Here is a 20,698-nt window from a genome sequence, read left to right as displayed (position 1 = left end):
CTGACAATGGCATGTTCATAACATCCACAGTAAATCCAAGCCCATGTCATTTCTTTTTAAAGATGCATATAGCATTTAAAGTCCCTGAATAGCTCACATCTTAGCAGATAATTTGCTTTCATACTAGTTGGCCTCTATTACAGCGGAAACAGAAAAAATACATTAGATTTTTGGTGTTGCTGTCTTAGAACACAATTATGAAGTAAAAAGCATTTCTTTGTACTGTACCTGAAGTAAAAATGCTTACTACTAAATGTATTAAATTGGAAAGTACATGCAAGGTATTTGACTTGATAATCACAAAAAGTTAACAACGTTCTAAAAAAAAACAATTTTTGTACATAATCACTCTCAGTTTTGTTGATATTATTTCAAAATAAGTATCACTTGGGGATATGAAACTCAAATCACCCACCTAGAAAGATTTCAACATAACGTGTTAAAATGTATAACTTGTCTAGTTACTAGTTCTCTTTTCTAAAAGAATATAGTCCGCTTTGACTTGACAGAATAATTTCCTCAGTTTGTACACAGGATATGTCTCAGTCTAGCACAATCTTAGATCATTATCAATAAATTTTACTTTGATTTGCCTATTTCCTGTTGACTTACATTAAAAACAGAAGTTGTACTTTGGTGAAAATAGTTTACTTTGATTTGTTTGTTATGTTTTCAATGGCAAGATGAAAATGACCTTTCTGTTATTCTGGCAGAATCCTGAAATTCCTTGCTCAGTTTTTGGAATATAGGTTACAACTTTCACAAATTGTAACCCTGTATCAATTTATGTGAGGCGCTACATGGATTTCTCTGAATATCAATTTTATTTATATGCAGTGTCTTGTGACCTGTTTGCTTTACCTCTAACGCCCACTGTTTCTTTCTGTTTACAGTCAGACATTGATAATGATCTCGTTGGAGATTCCTGTGACACAAATCAAGACAGGTACCTTACTCCAATGGTCAGATATTTCTGAAATGTACTGTCTCTCCTTGGTAAGAAAAGAGACATTTCCTGTGCTAATTGAAAGGATGCATACATTTATTTAAACAGCTCGGGAGAGGTTAATGAAACATTAAATGTTTTGTTGGAATTCTGTAACATGCATATTAAAGTTACTGATCTAACTTGTTCAGTGCAACAAACACTGAACAACTTAAGAAAATGTTTATTATATCTGAACCAAACTTTGATATTTAAAGTTTAATGGCTGAATGTTTAAAGAAAAAGAAGTTAAGATCAGAATCCACTGGAGAATCAGTGTGGACATGGTCCATGGGTTATATGAAATGTCTGACTGCCTGTCTTCCATTGGTCTTATCTCTCCTTGGCGATTTACTCCCTTTTTATAATCTGCTATGTCAAACACAGTACTCCTTTTGAGTGAGAATAATGAGTCTCCAGGCCTCTGGCCATAACAGTCTCTGAGCTACCGACTAGAATACTCTTTGAATTGGTCGACCATATTGTTAGCCATTTCCTGCTTTCTAACAAAGATAACATGTAATAGTTACTGGAGGAGTCGTATTTTTGATCACAATTGAAGCGAACCCCTATCAGTGCCTTGCTAAAATATGAACTCTGGAGACAAGCTTTCATATTTGAACATTGTGTGCTGTAGTATAGGTACCTCAATAAACTACATTAGCATGTTAATCTGTTTGGGTTTAAATAACCTAACAGCAGAGCTCTGCTGAAGAGTTATCTTGAACCTGATGAAGGAGCAGCACTCTGAAAGCTAGTGCTTCCAAATAAACCTGTTGGACTATAACCTGGTGTTGCGTGATATTTAACTTTGTCCAACCCAGTCCAATACCAACTCCTCCACATCATAGACTCGAAATGTTAGCTTGCTGTCTCTCCATGGATGCTGTCTGACCCCCTGTGATCTCCAGTATTTGTTGTTTTCAGTACAGGTTCCAGCGTTTGCAGTAATTTGTTCCTAATAGCACAGCATACAGTTCAATGTAAGTAATTCCCTCACTCCTAAACAGTATTTAATAAGGAGTGAAAGGTCCCAAGTTGAAACATCGACCCTCCTGCTCCTGCTTTTCTGATACTGATTGACCTGCTGTGCTTTTTCCAGCTCCACGCTTTATCGATTTAATAAGGAGTGCCTACTACAAGCATAGCAAATACTTCATCAGAATGCTTGCAGGCAGTGCTGAATCAGATAAACTTGCAAAAGGTGTCTCATTCTTCCTGAAGAATTTTTATCACTACTTGAGTGTTCAAATCATCACCAGGGTGCAACCTGTAGTGTTTACATGCTTTTGTGCTATTTTCTGACTATATGTTATAGTTTATTATTTATTTCATTTAGAACAACATTGGAAATTAAAACCCAATATCCTGTCAGGATATCAAATGCTATGAAAGCATATCTATCTGTGAAAAGATTGCTAGATAAACCGTGCGAGTCCTGAATTTAACAGGATTTTTCTTGATGTCCTGACATAACTACTGCAGAGGAGAAATATTTCTGTAGAGTTCTGCTGAGCTTCCAAAGTTGTGGAAGTAGTTTAGGAGTTACTCATGTCTATTTAGGGATTGGACTCACTAAAACGCTGTCCAGTTGACATGTTTGTGAGCATCCTTTTTGTCAGGCTGTCTTTAGAAGTCAGGTACCCTGTTCACATTGAATGACAAAATCAAGACAAAGTCTCAAACAAAAACAGAAATTGCTGGTGAAACTCAGCAGGTCTGACAGAATCTGTACGGAGGAAACAAAGTTAACATTTCAAGTTCAGTAACTTGTCAGCAGAATGGCTGATGTTAGAACACTATTACTTTAAGGGCATTTAAATGGTCATTGGATAAACTTGCAGATGAAAATGGAATAGTGTAGGATAGATGAGCTTCAGCTTAGTTCCACAGGTTGGCGCAACATAAAGGCTGAAGGGCCTGTACTGCGCTGTTATGTTCTATGTTCTAGTATATTATTGGTCCAATTTTGACCTAATTCCATTAATATTTGAGGATACTGTACCTTACAAGAGTCTGTTTTGGAATGAGCTGCTGGTTAGGGTGGCTCCTCTACCAGGGCTGACTATTGGATAAGTGGCTACAGGAAGATCGTGTACATTGTACTAATACAAATTTGTGGGATGTACTTTTACTGTTCCCCACCATGAGGCAGAAAATTATTCCTATAAAAGACACTCAAATATCAATGGGGTTGATTCAGTATCAGCCCATGCAAATATTTTGTCTGGCTACCCAATGGGAAAAACACATTTGGCCAAAAGTATCTGGCAGCCATTTAAAACCACAGTGGCAGCAGTAATACCATGTGTCTTCCTTAAGAAAGCGGAAAGTATGTAATTTGTTGACAAATCTTATAAGATTTCAACAGTTAGAAGTTCTAAATAGAGTAATGTTGAATTTTCCCATATTGACACTTCTGTTAATATTTGATGCTGTTCTGTCTTGGTGGAACAAACCAAGTTCATCACAAGGTGTACATGAGTGTATGATTCTGTGCTTGATGTTCTATACGTTATTTTCTGATGTGCAAATGATTAAAAAGTGTTCCTAAAGTCATAATGATTTATAAAATATTTATAACAGCAATTTCACACACAACTCCAGCAAAAGGATATCATGCAGTTATGCTTCAATACACTGCTTTACTTTGGCAGCGATGGAGATGGGCATCAAGACAGCAATGACAACTGCCCCACCGTCATTAATAGCTCCCAACTGGACACGGATAAGGATGGGCTTGGAGATGAGTGTGATGACGATGATGACAATGATGGAATTCCAGATGTATTTCCACCTGGTCCAGATAACTGCAGGCTGGTAGCTAATCCAGGGCAAGAGGATGATAACTGTGAGTCTGAGTGCTACTAGTGTTCAAATTCTAATGGGACCATACACATTGACTTCTAGATCAATGCATCAACTATCTCTCTAGCTACTTCTTCTAAGACCATGGGATAAGGTACATCAGGATCTGTGCACTTGATAGCTCACGGGTCAAATAGGTTACTCTGTGCCACTTCTGTGATGATTGTGACTTTCCTGAGTTATTCCCTCCCTTCAATGTTCTTATTTATCAGATCTTGACCAGATAGGCCAATGGGCAGAGAAGTGGCAGATGGAGTTTAATTCAGATAAATGCGAGGTGCTGCATTTTGGGAAAGCAAATCTTAGCAGGACATATACACTTAATGGTAAGGTCCGAGGGAGTGTTGCTGAACAAAGAGACCTTGGCGTGCAGGTTCATAACTCCTTGAAAGTGGAGTCACAGGTAGATAGAATATTGAAGAAGGTGTTTGGTATGCTTTCATTTATTGGTCAGAGTATTGAGTACAGGAGCTGGGAGGTCATGTTGCGGCTGTACAGGACATTGGTTTGGCCACTGTTGGAATATTGCGTTCAATTTTGGTCTCCTTCCTATCGGAAAGATGTTGTGAAACTTGAAAGGGTTCAGAAAAGATTTACAAGGATGTTGCCAGAGTTGGAGGATTTGAGCTATAGGGAGAGGCTGATCAGCCTGGGGCTGTTTTCCCTGGAGCATTGGAGGCTGAGGGGTGACCTTATAGAGATTTACAAAATTATGAGGGGCATGGATAGGATAAATAGACATAGTCTTTTCCCTGGGGTCAGGGAGTCTAGAACTAGAGGGCATAGGTTTAGGGTGAGAAGGGAATGATATAAAAGAGACCTAAGGGGCAACGTTTTCACACAGAAGGTGGTATGTGTAGGGAATGAGCTTCCTGAGGAAGTGGTGGAGGCTGGTACAATTGCAACATTTAAGAGGCATTTGGATGGGTATATGAATAGGAAGGGTTTGGAGGGATATGGGCCAGGTGCTTGCAGGTGGGACTGGATTGGGTTTAAAGTGAGAGGGGTAAAGTTTAAAGGAAATGTGCAAGGCAAGCTTTTACACAGAGGTTGGTGCATGGGATAGGAGCAAATTACTGCAGATGCTGGAATTTATACTGAAAACAATAAATGCTAGAGATCACAGCAGGTCAGACAGTATCCATGGAGAGAAAGCAAGCTAATGTTTTGAGTCTAGAAGACTCTTCATCAGAGCTGAAGTGAACTATGGAGGGAGCAGTATTTACGTTGTAGTTTGTAGTGGGGGAGGGAGCGGTATGGGGGTGGTGGAGTGTGGAGTGCTGATGGGGAAAGGATGTTGATAGTTCAGATTAAGTGATCAGAATGTGGGAATGGCAGAACAATGGTCTGTCTAACTGCTAGACTGGAAAGAACACAGAGAGTCCCACTGGGGTTGGGGTGGGGGGTGGGGGTAAGGGGTGACACTCACAGTCAGGTGTACACACTGTTGGTGCCCTATTATGAAGCCCAGCTGCACATCACTGCAGATGCTACAAGCCAAAAACTGCCCTCTCACAGTGGTGCCCCATGACTATAGCCCAGAGGGGAGCAAAGCTCGCTTTCTGCTTTACAAACAGGCACCTGGACATTCTGTGGATGTAGTGGCAGACAGGAAGCCAGCACTTCCTGCCATCCAGTTCCAGTTTGAAAGGGAATGGCACAATTAATGAAGCATAGAGGAGCCGGTTTGTATGAGGAAAGTTGTTCTGAGGGTGCCGTAAATCTCTTAACAAATTACTTCAACTGAAAATGGTAAAACTTCCCCAACCTATTTTAGATAAACATAGGATGGAATTTCATGCAGCAGCAGGGTGGCAGATCTCACTGCCTTTGCCCACGAGCAAGAGGAGGCCATTCAGCCCATCATGTCTGCATCAGCTCTCCAAGTGAGCATCATAACTCTCCACTTCTTCATTATGCTGTTTAAAGCCCTACCACTTTGACCAAGTTTTCATTGAAATTTTGTCTGACAATGCTACTGGTGGGCGGCACGGTGGCACAGTGGTTAGCACTGCTGCCTCACAGTGCTAGAGACCCGGGTTCAATTCCCGACTCAGGCGGCTGGCTGTATGGAGTTTGCACATTCTCCCCGTGTCTGCGTGGGTTTCCTCCGGGTGCTCCGGTTTCCTCCCACAGTCCAAAGATGTGCACATCAGGTGAATTGGCCATGCTAAATTGCCCGTAGTGTTAAGTAAAGGGGTAAATGTACGGGAATGGATGGGTTACGCTTCGGCGGGTCAATGTGGACTTGCTGGGCCGAAGGGCCTGTTTCCACACTGTAAATAATCTAACCTAATCAAAGTGCCTTAGGAAATCTTACTATATTAAAGCTGTATTAAGCACAAGACTGAACTGTTCTCAATGCCTTTGTTAGCGCTATATCCAGATATTCTAATGTTCTGGCTGGCCTTCTTTCTTACACCTTCCATAACCTTCTAATTATTGTCACCTTGAAGATCTTGGTACTACTGGTAATCACTCAGAGATGGGCAAGGGACTCACTGCATGGAGCCTGATAAGCAAACCTTGTCAGGGTGGTCCCTTTTCCAAAGTGTTTGATTGAGGGACGCAGCATTGGGATGGGAAGGGACCTGCTGAGGACCTGTCCTTGCTGCTTGTCCCACACCCCCACGACCTTTACACTGCAACATTTCCATCACTCACTTGTGCTATGTGTATTAGCATCAACATCCACTGCCTTCTGGTGGCACTGCTGAGCAATGAAGAGCTGCTGGCCTCCGGCCACCCCAACTCCAACATCCTTGAGCAGGCGTAAACCTGCTGCTGTCCAGTTAATGATTTGGAGATGCTGGTGTTCGTCTGGGGTGGACAAAGTTAAAAATCACACAACACCAGGTTATAGTCCAACAGGTTTATTTGGAAGAACAAGCTTTCAGAACTCTGCTCCTTCGTCAGGTAGCTGGCTCTGAAAGTGAGTGCTTCCAAATAAACCTGTTGGACTATTACCTGGTGTTGTGTGATTTTCAACTTTGCCCAATTAATGCAATGGACATTCCTGTAATGAGTTAACATGGGGCTTTCCAGTCAAAGGCGTGACTCATATCACCTCCAGTAAATTCCACCATTATCTGTGTACTTGTGTATCTTAAGACACCCACAGTCTTTTTCTGTTGTAACAAGTTCTGTGAAGCTTTAATTGCATCCTAGTTTGATGTTTCAGAATTGTTACTGCCATTCTTCCCTGTACTCTCAATGGAGCCAAAAATCCATTGCTCATAATTTATTCTCCACAAACGATGCCCATGTGTCAGGGGTGGCCAGTGGAGTTAGGGGCAGAGTGTTAGCGTAAGGGGGTTCAAAGCTAGAAATGTCATCATTTCTGACCCAAAAAAGGAGCAACAGCCAGTGCACCTGATGAAGAGCATCGTCCAGGGGCTGGTTGGGATCTATACCTGGCTGTGACTCCATGCACAAAGATTTTGAAGGTAGTTCATGCAACCAGGTTGTGACCATTCACCCCACTTAGATCAGCTCTGACCATTGTATAATAGTGACAAGCTTTGAAACTCCCTGGTTGCAGCGAATGTGTGATTGTTTGAATGCAAGTTTGGAAATCCAGTGAATACCGAGTAAAACATGCCATTGGATGTAGAGAATGTGTAATGCAATACACTTTATTGTACTTTCTTTCTTTCTTTTATTCAGTTGATGGAGTGGGAGATATCTGTGAAGGTGATTTTGATCATGATCAAATCATTGACAGAATTGATGTTTGTCCTGAGAACGCAGAGGTGACTCTGACTGATTTCAGAGCATACCAAACAGTGGTTCTTGACCCTGAAGGAGACGCACAAATTGATCCAAACTGGGTTGTATTGAATCAGGTAATTTTTCATAAAAATGTACATAACTTCACAAACCTGCAGTACAGCAGTGTTTTATATCTTTCCATTTGATTAGCAGTTGTCTAACTCTCAGTCACTGTTAAATTCTGTAATTCCTTCCCTAAACATTTCCTTCTCTCTACCCCAGATCACAAAAGTGTTATAATGCAGAAAGAGGCCATTCAGCCCATCATGTCTCCAAGTGAGCATCATGATTCTCCACTCCTTCATTATGCTGTTTAAAGTCCTACTTCTTTGACCACGTTTTCATTCAAATTTTGCCTTACAATGCTCCCGTAAAGTGCCTTCAGAAATCTTACAATGTTAAAGCTATATTAAGCACAAGACAGAACTGTTTTCAATGCCTTTGTTACTTGCTACAGATGGCATGGTGGTTCAGTGATTCACACTGCTGCCTCACAGCACCAGGGACTTATGTTCGATTCCAGTCTGGGGCAACTTTCTATGTGGAATTTGCATGTTCTTCCAATGTCTGCGTAGGTGTGCTCCGGTTTCCTCCCACAATCTAAAGATGTTCAGGTCAGGTGAATTGGCCATGCTAAATTGCCCATAGTGCTTAGGGATTGTAGATTAAGTGCATTAGTCAGGGATAAATATAGGGTAGGGGAATGTGTCTGGGTGGGTTACTCTTCAGAGGGTTGGTTTGGACTTGTTGGGCGAAGGATCTGTTTCCACGCTGTAGGGATTTTATCTCCAGATATTCTAATGTTCTACTGGCTGGCCTCCTTCTCTAAGCTTATTCCAAAAATCTGTTGCCCGCATCCTAGTTCATCCCAAATCCTGTTCACCCCTCTGCTCACTGAACAACATTGGCTCCTCATCTGGAACCACATTGGTTTTAACGTTTTTATCTTTGATGACAAATCCTTCCATTGGCCTTACCTTCCTCTATCTATGTAATCTCCTCTCATATAAAAGTGAAATAAAAATAAGTGCTACATAATGACAAATTGTTGTTGCCATCTTCCCTAATCAACTGACTCATTACAGGGTATGGAAATTGTGCAGACGATGAACAGCGATCCTGGTCTGGCAGTTGGTATGTGAAATCATTCAGTGCATTTCAGTGTAGAGGTGTCTGTATTTTAGCTTTAGAATATCTGTCATGTATAATAGTCATGAAACTTGATAGAATACACCATATGAACAAAATTTGAGATGAAATAAATAAGTCTTCTTCAGTTTCATCTTGTTTTGGAAGCAGTAAATTAAATGGGTTAACGAATGTAAGTTTCTCAAAAAAAAGAGGAAAAGTCTTGAGTTTTATGAAAAGTAGGAGGACTAAGTAAAACAGAAGGGCAGGTCAGCAAAAGGTTAAGTGAAGCTGGAGTTCTAAAGTGTTAAAGAACAAAAGACAAAGTGGGTGTTAATTTTTGTGGGGAAGACAAAGGCATAGATCCAGAGAAGGGGGTATGTAACCTCAGGAGGCTGATCTGCTGGGTCTCCTTCCCGTTCCTAGACAACAACTGCAGGATGAAAAATTGTGGCCAGTCCTAATCTAGCATTTTGATTATACTGTATAAAATTGCACACAGGTCAAGGCTGGGTGAAAAAGCCACATTTTATGAGCCATTTGTACCAGCAAACCTGCCAGTGAGAGATTGACTTATATACTAAAACATGGTCCCTCTCTGTTGGTTCCAAGTACTAACCTTTATTTATCATGGGGAATTACCTGCTTTGAAGGGGATATTATAAATTAGTTCATAATAAGATAGTCACTGATGAATCCAATACAGAACTTATGAGAATCCTGGAATTTGCTACCATGTGAAATGGTGGGGGAATAGCACGGGTAGATTTAATGAGGAACTAGATAAACAAAAGGGAATGGAAGAATATGTTGATAGAATTTGGTGAAATAAGGTGATTTATATGAATCATAGACATGGTGTGCATCAGACTTGTTCAGGTCCAGTAATTACAGTAAAACCTTATATAATTCTCTGTAGTTTACTCTCTGCTGCACTTCAATATTACTATTTTGAGAGCATTTACAATAACCAATGACCAATCTTCACTCTAAGGAAGCATGGGTCAGTGGACTGACAGCTAATTTCTGGTGATCTTACAGGTTATACTGCTTTTAATGGAGTCGATTTTGAAGGTACTTTCCACGTAAACACCATGACAGATGACGACTATGCTGGCTTTATATTTGGATACCAGGATAGTTCTAGCTTCTATGTGGTCATGTGGAAACAGACGGAGCAGACCTATTGGCAAGCAACCCCATTCCGTGCTGTGGCCGAGCCTGGTATCCAGCTCAAGGTACACTGAGCCCCAAGGTCAAGGTTTTGATTTTTCCAGGGACAGTTGTGTAGTATGGAAGCAGTTTTAGTAGGATTCTAAATTTAATAATCCTGATGAGTATGCCAGCAAGTATGATATGTGGCAATTTGTGAAATTGGGTGACAATATATTTGGAGACAGTGAGGTCTGCAGATGCTGGAGATCAGATTTGAGAGTGTGTTGCTCGAGAGTGTGCCCTGATGCCACAATCCTGGATGTTGGGACACTTTACATTATAGTATGGGTACAAATTACTGTATTAGTTATGCACAGGCTTTGGCTGGGAACTTCCTTGAAACTACTCCCACTCCACCACTGCAACTACAGTCACACTAATGGGGATTCTTCTGAACATCTGATTAAGTTACATCAGCCAAGCACCCACGTGGAACTTACATTGTCTCTTCATAATACGTTTGCTCACTTTTTTTTTGGCTTCAATGACAGGGAGAGAGAGGGGAAACAAGAGATTGAGACAAAGATTGGGGGAGCTACAGATGGTGAGGAGGATTGCCAGAGGATAAAGCAGAACATAGATAGATTGGAGAAATGGTGGATGGAATTTAATCCAAGCAAATGCGAGGTGATGTGTTTTGGTAGGTCTAAAGCAGGAGGGAAGTATACAGTAAAGGGCATGTTGTGGAGAAAATCACCAGCCGAGGAGTCAGAGTTGGGGTTCAATGACAGAGTTCATTGCACAAGGAAATACTGGAGCTCCGGGGAAGAGAAAGACACCAACAGCTGCAAGTCCTCTCTCAACCCAGAGCACATATCAAGACACTTTTATACATTTTGCAATATAATTGGTCAGTGATGAGATTATTGTTTTTGTAATATGGTTTGTTTATTGTAAACATTGCAGAATCTTTGATAGTTTCGGTGCAGTCATTGTCAGTTTCAGCGCAGACAATGTCAATTTCAGCGTCAGCACAGAAGTCCATTATTGTAGTAATGGGTGCTAATCACTCTTCCTGAGAGGTATGATTACTGCAGCCCTGGCTATAAACACTTTGTATTGAGTCTGTTAGCATTTCTATCAAAGGTGATGGCTGGACCTAGATACTTTGGCAAGGAGTATTTGGCAAGGAGTATACACTACTCATGTGTATTATCTCCCCCACCCACCTTAAACTAATCAACTGGGTTATGAGTGCATTATGCTGGCATTCTGGTGGCCCCAGGCAGTATCTGTGTTTGCTCTGCAGTCCGTCTCCATATTGTGGTCTGTTGGCCATCTTGTGTGGCAAGTGGCCAACTTATGGCTCAGCGGCCATCTTGTGTGTCATGTGCCTCATTTCACCCTGCCCTGTGCCATCTCCCACTTCAGGCAGAACCCTTAGAAGCATTAACATAGAGGGATATAGACATATAGGTCCAAAGTTCCCTGAAAGTGGCAACAAAAGTGTGATAAGATGGTCAAGAAGGTATATGACATGTTTGCCTTTATTGATCAGAGCTTAGAGTATAAAAAATGCAGCATGACTTGCCAATTATATAAAACTTTAGTCATGCCACATTTGGAATTTTCATACAGTTCTTTTTACTACATTACCAGAAATACATGAATGCTTTGGATATTGGAACAGAAAAGGTTTGCTAGGATGTTGTCTGGTTTGGAGGGTATTAGTTATGTGGAGAGATTAGACAAACTCAGTTTGGGTTCACATGAATGTTGAAGGTTGACGGACTAACAAAATATTGAATGGCCTGGACAGAGTGGACGTTAGGAAAATGTTTCCATTGGCAGGACAGAGCAGGATGCAAGGGCACAGTCTTAGACTAAAGGGAAGACTCTTAGAATGGAGATAAGGGGAAACCTCTTTAGACAGATAGTGGTGAATCTGTGGAATTCATTGCCACAAAAGATTGAGAAGGTGAGACCACTGAGTATATTTAAAACAGAGATAGATAAGTTCTTGATTGCCAAGGGGATCAAAGATTATGGGGAGAAAGTGGGAAAATGGGGTTGAAAAACCTATCAGCTATGATTGAATGGCAGAGCAGACTTAATTTCTGCTGCTACGGTCTTATGGATGACCTGACAGAAGTTTACAAGATTATAAGAGGCATGGATAGAATGGGTAGTTAGAGCATTTTCCCCAGGCTCAAAATGTCAGTTACTAGGGAAATAGGTTCAAGATAAAATTGGAAAAGTTTAAAGGAGATGTGAGAGACAAGTTGTTTTTAAACACAGCAGGTGGTAAGTGCCTGAGTGGTAGAAGCAGACACAATAGCAATATTTAAGAAGCATCTTGACAGATATATGAATAGGCAGTGCAGAGAGGGATACAGACCACGTGGAGGCAAAATCTTTTAGTTTAAAAAGGCATCATGTGTCAGCGCAGGTTTGTGGGCCAAAGGGCCTGTTCCTGTACTGTACCTTCTTTGTACTGTGAGATTTTGAGGAGAGACACCAGGTAATCTCGCAGGACAAAAAGGAAGGCTGTGATCAGCAGAATGAAGTTTAAGGTTTTGTTGAGTTACTGCTTGCGTGGGGAGGGTAGCCTTCCCATCCTTCCTAGCTCAGAAGGAGTGCTGCAGAAGGCACTGACATTAACACAGCTGCTGTCACTTTCCATTCACTATGTAAAAAACAATGACTGCAGATGCTGGAAACCAGATTCTGGATAAGTGGTGCTGGAAGAGCACAGCAATTCAGGCAGCATCCAAGTAGCTTCGTGGATGCTGCCTGAACTGCTGTGCTCTTCCAGCACCACTAATCCAGAACTTTCCAATCACTGCCAGGTTTCCCAGGCACTGGGAAATCAATGCAACATCGTTTCAAATTTAAATTGGGCTCTCACATAACACTGGCTGAGCTTGATTTACATAAATTCATGAGGTTCCTTGTCTCTTGAAGCTGGGACACTTCCACCACACAAAATCCACCACCATAAAGCAGCAATCAAAACAGTCACAGTGAGCTGATTCCACAGTCCTCTGCATCCCAAACCCATTCTCACTCATTGGGAGTAGATGAACATCAAGTCTACTATTTATTCCTATAACTCTGCTTAAAATATATTTGTTGCATTGTTTTAACTTTGAGCTGCTAACTAAATTTGCTGCAACTCCACTCATCTTGCAGTTGTTGTGAAGCCTCTAAAGACACTTGAAGCAAGACAGCTATGAAGTGAATCAAGCAGCAGTTTATTGATTCAATAATGGATAGGTCTCTTATGTACAATGGTAGTGTCTCTACCTCTGAGCCAGAACCCTAGGTTCATGTCCTCCCTGCTCCAGACATATGTAGGAAAATCTTTGAAGAGGTTGATTAGAAAATACCATAATATATTTGATCAATAATGGCTATATAAGTGCAGATACTTCTGCTATGCCTGTTTCTTCAACGCAAATTGGCTTTAACCCAAATAAGAATTTAGATCATTACTTTCCTTACCTATATTGGTTATAATGTGATTCTAGTCCCATTAGTTTATATGGTGTGGCTATTGTGCGATCGCACAAGAACAGGACTATTGTGTGATATCAAAACCGACTGTATACAGACAGGGGAGAATGCCTTCAGCTTGCTCCAAGAGGTATCTGGATAATTCAATGGCTCTCTGGGACTTGTCTACACAAGAAATTGGAGAAGGAGTAGGCCATCTGGCCCATCGAGCCTACTCCACCATTCAGTAAGATCATAGCTGATCTTTCCATGGACTCAGTTCCACTTAGCAGCCCATTCTAACCTTTCTAAGCTAAAAGCTTTTGCCTCCACATGGTCCATTGTCCTCTATGCCTTGCATGTTCATAAATCTGTCAAGATACTTCTTAAACATTAATATTGTATCTGCTTCTACCACCTCAGGCATTTACCACCCTCTGTGTAAAAAAAACCTGTCTCTCACATCTCCTTTAAACTTTCCCAATTATACCTTAAACCTATGTCCCTTAGTAATTGGCATTTCTACCCTGAGAAAAAGACTCCAACTATCCATGGTATGGGGGTAATGTATGAGCATGGATAGAAGATTGGTTAATTAATACAAGTCAAAGACTTGGGATAAAATGTGTATTTTCAAGAGAGCAATCTGTAACTATTGAAGTGTCACGGGGGTCAATCCTTGACCCAGAATTATTTACAATATATATTCATGACTAGGATTATGGAAGTGAATGTACTACTGCTAAGTTTGTGTATGACTTAAAAATAAGTGAGAAGCCAAGTCATAATGATGACAGTCTACAGACAGGTTAGGAGAATGTGCAAAAACTTAGCAGATGAAATATAATGTGGAAAAATGTGAGATTATGCACTTTGGCAGGAAGAATAGAGGGGCTGACTGTTATTTAAATTAAATGCAGAATGTTATAGCACCAAGGAATTTGTAGATCCTCGAGCATTAATCACAAAAAGCCAGCAGGTGTTAGGGAAGGCACGTGTAACATTGGCCTTTGAAATAAAGGAACAGGGTATAAAAATAGGGGAGTTTAGCTAAAACTATACTATTTTGGCCCACTTTGAATTTGTGAACAATTTGGTTCCCTTTTCTATGGCAAGGTATACAGGCATTAGAGGAAGGCCAGAGTAGGAATGTACTTAAATAAAAACCAAAAGAACTACCGATGCTGGAAATCGGAAACAAAAACATAAAATGCTAGAAAAGCTCAGCAGATTTGGCGGAAGCTGTGGAGAGAAATCACAGTTAACATTTTGGACCAGTGACCCGAGGTTAGTTCTGAGGAAGAATCACTGGACCTGAAACATTAAGTCTGATTTCTGTCCACAGATGCTGCCAGACTGCTGAGCTTTTTCAGCTTCTTCTGTTCTTGTGAAGGAAATCAACTGTTTTTTTGACATTTTATCTTTTTAATTGATTATTGAGATTGATACCACTTGTAAACATTTTAATTTCCTGTCATAATTGGTCTTATAGGCAGTCAAGTCAAACACTGGACCTGGTGAGCATCTACGAAATGCACTCTGGCACACAGGAGACACCACAGACCAGGTCCGACTACTATGGAAAGACCCCAGAGATGTGGGTTGGGAAGATAAGGTTTCTTACCGCTGGTTTTTGCAACATAGACCGCAGGTTGGATATATCAGGTAGAGTGGAAATCTTACCTTAACAAAAATAGAAATTGCTGGAAAAGCTCAGTAAATCTGGCAGCATCGTGGAGAGAAATCACAGTTAACATCTTGGGTCCAGTGACCCTTCCTCTGAAGTGTCCTTGGATCACTGTTAACTCTGCTATTTATGAATGTCATCTAACACAGTCCTTTTCTTTCTATTGTGTGACACATTTTAATAAAACTAGACCTATTAACCATTTTCACATACACACTGAGTGAAACCATTTACAATATACTGCACTTACCAAAAACAAATCAATTCACAAGATAGCAATGCGTGAGGAAGACAATACATTATTACACAAGATAATGCAGGACAGTGGACCCTAAGTAATTTCATGAGTTGACCAGTATACCGAGAAGAATTTCCTGATGTCAATCCCAAATTATTCAATTAGCTTGAGGGACTAAATGGCCTCTTTCTGTTCCTATGTTCCACTATCTCCATAAGAACAATCGCACTCTGTGTGCCAGATATTTCTTCTTCCTGTTTGTATATTATTTTATGCCTGTCTGAATCAAATTTTATCAGCAATGTTTTGCACGGTTGTGTACACAGGACACAAGTAAGAAGTAATTATTGTAAATATTACAAAATTATTTGAAAAAAACCAAAATGAGAAAATAAGTAAAGTTCAAATACAAGCTTGCTTAGAGTTACATCTACTCATTGTAATTGTTACATAAGTAGTAAAGGCAAAATACTGCAAATGCTGGAAATCTGAAGTAAATACTAGAGAAACTCAGCAAGTCAATCATCATCTGTAGAGAGAGAAAAACAGAGTTAATGTTTACTTATCTATTATGGTTCATCTTGAGAATAGTCAGGACTATAATTGCCACAACAGGTGAGGTGGTGTGAATCAGGCCCCCTCTTTTTGACCTCTTTAGTTGGCTGCAATGAATGTTTTTAAATTCTTTTCAAGTACAAGAATATATATCTCACTAACAAAAAATGTAGCTGCCGAATGTCTATTGTGTCAGTAAGAAGCTAATTACAAAGTTCTTTTGCAGTGTTAAACCGCAAAATGCCAAGAATACAAGTTAAAGATAAATAAAAGATTAAAAGAAAATGAGAGCATACCATTTAAAGTTCTTGGGGTGTCCTTATGGCATAATGGTTTTAACCTGAGACCATGGTTGTTTAATTGACACTGAGTCATTCATAATAGCAATTAAACACAAAGAACTACAACGGCTGGAAATCTGAAACAAAAATGGAAAGTGCTTGAGAAACACATCAGCTCTGACAGCATCTGTAAGAGAGAAAACAGAGTTAATGTATTGAATCCAGACAGTCTTCATCAGAACTCAGCTTAGTTAAGTAAAACTAACTAAGATGAAGAGATGGAGCATATCGTGAAGATCCAACAGGAAAGTGGATTAACATTTCACCTCCAAAAAAGCTGACCATTACGTGTGAATCAGAGTCAAAAAGTGTGGCGCTGGAAAAGCACAGCAGGTCAGGCAGCATCTGAGGAGTAGGACAGTCGACGTTTCGAGCATAAGCTCTTCATTCCTGAGAATGAAGCAGGACAAATCCAATCTGGAAATTTACTGCCCTATCAATCTACCCACAAATTAGCAGCAAAGTGTGTGGTTGATGGTCTTATTAAGCGACACTTATTCAACAATAATTGCTCACACACTCAATACTCCACTCAGTTTGAGTTCTGCCAGGACCACTTCACTCCTGACCTCTTTATAGTTTTGGTCCAAATGACAGAGCTGATCTTGAGAGAGAAAGTGAGAGGAGAAAGCACTTGACCAAGTGTGATGTCACTCAAAATCCAGGGCAAATCAGTCTGCTTGAATGGCTTGCAATCTAACACCTAACTCTCTATCTACCACTGATGCGCAGTAGCAGCAGTGCGTACCATCTACAAGATATTCTAAAGACACTCAAAGGCTCTTTTGACAGCATCTTTAAACTCTTACACTTTACCATCCAAAACAATCAAAGGGCAGTAGATACATGGGAGCTCCACCACCTGTAAGTTCTCCTCCAAGCAACCCACCATCCTGACTTGGAGATATATCACTGTTCCTCCAGTGTCACTGGGTCAGAATCCTGGAACTCGCTCACTAACAGCAATACTGAAGATAGCAATGAAGTCCGTGAAGTCAGTTCACCTGAAACTTCTCAAGGACAGTGTTAGAGTTGGGCCCTTGCGGGAGATGCGCATGTGAACATATTTTTAAAAATCATGCATCAGTACAAGAACTCTGCTGATACTGTCAGAGTACAGACCATCATTTTGGTGCATCATTTCTAATTGGCATTCACATGTGATGGAGAGAGGGAGGACTGCAGATGCTGGAGATCAGAGTCAAAATGTGTGGCGCTGGAAAAGCACAGCAGGTCAGGCAGCATCTGAGGAGCAGGAGAGTTGACATTTCAGGCATAAGCCCTTCATCAGGAATGAAGAGCTTATGCTTGAAACGTCGACTGTCCTACTCCTCAGATGCTACCTGACCTGCTGAGCTTTTCCAGCGCCGCACATTTTGACTCTGATTTACACGTAATGGTCAGCTTTTTTGGAGGTGAAATGTTAATCCTCCTTCCTGTTGGATCTTCACGATATGCTCCATCTCTTCATCTAAGCTTTGGATCATCCCTTCTGTACTTCTCTCTGTGAATGTCTTATTAGGATATATTTCTATATTGACAGAACTAATACAAACTAAACGTAAAAGGTTAAATTGTTATTCATAATAGCTGGTGTGCTTTTCACAGAGCGAGGTTTTATGAAGGTTCTGATCTGGTGGCTGACTCAGGAGTTACAATAGATACCACTATGCGAGGTGGAAGACTGGGAGTCTTCTGTTTTTCCCAGGAGAACATCATCTGGTCCAACCTCAAATACCGCTGCAATGGTAAGGAACTGTTGTCCATCACTATTTGTGTGAAAGAGACGTCAGCATAGCTAATTAACAATATGTACATTCTGAATCTGAAAGTACACAACAGGCTAAGCAACATCTGAAAAGATGAAAGACAGCTTGAGAAAATCCTTGATGAAAACTAGAAGAAAAACACTTTGTTGAACTTCTCAAAGCTAAGAACTCTTTTACGTGTCTTGAGTCAGGAATACTAACTTCTTTCACACTATATAATAGAGAGGTTTCTGTGCATCAGGGTCATGTGTATATTTTTAGTTCATCATGGTTCCTTCTGGACAGATAAAATTAGTAGATGATGTCCTCAGCCCAAGTTCCTGCTCCCGATATTACCTTCCTACATGAAGCACCTCAATCTTAGTGGAACTGCAACCAGCAGAAACCTAGAAGGCTAGTTTGCTGTGGTAACTGAACATGGCAGAGATCAGGATCCAGCCACAGTAAAACGTGTTGAAGTTTTTAGTTTGGTGCACCCAGTTCCTTAGTGATGTGACATGGCTTGGGATGCTGTTTGCTCACTCAGCGTCCTAGAGGTGGGCACCTACAACAAATGTTAGGGTCACTTGCCCAATGACTCCATAAGTTCAAGATCAGGGTTGCATATATGGAACAAACTGCCAGAGGAAGTGGTAGAGGTGGGACAGTTACAACATTTAAAAGACATTTGTTCAAGGTACATGAATAGGAAGGAGGGATATTGGCCAAGCACAAGCAAATTTGACTGGTTCAGTTTAGGAAACATTGTCGGTATGGATGAAGGGCAGAAGGGCCTGTTTCCATGTTGTATGACTCTATGATTCTAAGGTCAGGCCTACAAATCATCAGTGAGCAGAAGATCTATTCCGCTGTTGCTGAAAGGGGTCTGCGCATTTTCTTGGGAGTCTGTGTATCCTGATGTCTCCAAGGTAACACCATATTCCTGTGGATTAACTGTTTTAGCTCCTATTAAAATATGAGGCAACAGTAAAAGAGAAAGTTACAATTGTAAAAGGTGCCTTAACATCCTCAGCCCTGGAATTACATTATTAGTGTTGTTATTATTGTTTTGTAGATCTGTACAGTAACTGTTGTACACACAGTTACTTTCTCATCAAAAAGAATAGATCTTATTCAACCTATTCACAGATGTTATGCCCACACCTCTAGCACCTAAACCCATGTCTCTTGGTTCAGAGGTGCAGACACTACCACAGCATAATAGTGACCATCCCCCCCCCCCCCCCCCCCACCCCCACCCCCACCCCCACCCCCACAAAAGGAATAAGATCAATTCATGATTTGTCAGCTTGCTTTTCGATGGGATTGGTCGAGCAGTAAGTATTGGTCAGGGCATTCAGAAAATTGTTTAATTGACTCGGCTGAGCGTATTTGGATTTATGTAAATACACTTGAATTCAGTTTGGAGTCAGTCGGTTTATTTGGACTGCTCTTGGATATCTCTGTCCTTTAGAAGTAAATTAAGTCTAGAAAGGAGCGTTGTGAGCATGGGGATTGAAATCACTATAAAAGGTGGCTCAGCATCACCTTCTCAAGGCCAACTCGGACTGGGTGTTCGTGGTAGTTTCTCGAGTGAAATCCATCTCTCAAGGATAAATAATAAAAATAATTAAATTCCTGGTTCCAAACACTGTGCTAAAAGAACAAGCAATCCAGAATAAAATTGCCATAGAGCAATTCTGATTTTGTCTAAAGTGTCTCCATGTTGGTGCCAAAGCCAACATCATCGTGAATTAAAGACGGTGTCAGTATGTTCATAATATACACAGATCAGGATACTTGGCAGCAGATTTTGCCTCTGAGAACACTAGTAACATTGATCATTTTTGTAACAAATATAAAGGTTGCCCTTTCAGATTTTAGTAGAGTAGAACATCTAATTTAATCAATCAATGTGGTTATTTACATCAATTTGGTTTTCATATTCATTATCCACTCATGGTAAACTCTCACAGCATACACAAATGTCAGAATAATCAGTTCATCAAATGGTTCAAGCTTCTGACATCTCTATCAACACCAAATCCAGTGGAACATCAAATGCCTAATCCCCGATTCTGAAGAGATCCAATATATCTCGTGTAAATTTGATTTTGTGAACGTTTGCCTAACAATCAGTAACTTCTTTTTCAGATACAGTTCCTGAGGATTTCCAGGAGTTTCGGGCACAGCAATTGTAGCTAGTTCTCAAAACAATTCTGACAAAGAAATCAAGTGGAGCTGGTCGTGAATATCTTTGGGTGGGGCGGGGCTAAAACAGCTGTGAAAGAAAACGAAGAGGGTTTAACATGTAAACAAAGTTTATGTCACAGAGCTGTCTCTTGCATTTATACTAGAACTTTCAATAAAACATTTTAAAGAAGCCATGTTTAATCACATTGCTCTGATTATGTGTCTTTAGTTGAAAATGAAATCGAAATTTTGTAAAATGTTAATTAGACTAGGTTCCCTCCAGTGTGGAAACAGGCCATTCGGCCCAACCAGTCCACACCGAACCTCTGAAGAGTAACCCGCCCAGACCCATTTCCCTCTGACTAATGCACCTAACACTTCGAGCACTTTAGCACGGCCAATTCACCTAACCTGCACATCTTTGGACTGTGGGAGGAGACCGGAGCACCCGGAGGAAACCCACGCAGACACGGGGAGAATGTGCAAACTCCACACAGTCAGTCGTCTGAGGCTGAAATCGAACCTGGCTCCCTA

The 20,698-nt window shown here is 40.7% G+C and overlaps 1 protein-coding gene across 1 annotated transcript in view; it reads left to right on the top strand.

The window, feature by feature from the left end:
- Window positions 1-20,354, top strand: part of LOC140496394 (thrombospondin-4-like) — a 126,549-nt gene extending 106,195 nt beyond the window's left edge. Inside the window, exons 15-22 of the mRNA XM_072596068.1 lie at window positions 894-946; window positions 3,643-3,836; window positions 7,520-7,698; window positions 8,710-8,758; window positions 9,794-9,990; window positions 14,895-15,067; window positions 17,832-17,971; window positions 20,126-20,354. Of these exons, the coding sequence (XP_072452169.1) occupies window positions 894-946; window positions 3,643-3,836; window positions 7,520-7,698; window positions 8,710-8,758; window positions 9,794-9,990; window positions 14,895-15,067; window positions 17,832-17,971; window positions 20,126-20,172 (1,032 nt within the window). The 3' untranslated portion in view covers window positions 20,173-20,354. The remainder of the gene's footprint in view (window positions 1-893; window positions 947-3,642; window positions 3,837-7,519; window positions 7,699-8,709; window positions 8,759-9,793; window positions 9,991-14,894; window positions 15,068-17,831; window positions 17,972-20,125) is intronic.
- Window positions 20,355-20,698: the final 344 nt, after the last annotated feature.

This window comes from Chiloscyllium punctatum, chromosome 2 (assembly GCF_047496795.1).
Source record: "Chiloscyllium punctatum isolate Juve2018m chromosome 2, sChiPun1.3, whole genome shotgun sequence".
Lineage (NCBI taxonomy): Eukaryota > Metazoa > Chordata > Chondrichthyes > Orectolobiformes > Hemiscylliidae > Chiloscyllium > Chiloscyllium punctatum.
This window is presented reverse-complemented; position numbering and strand designations above follow the sequence as displayed.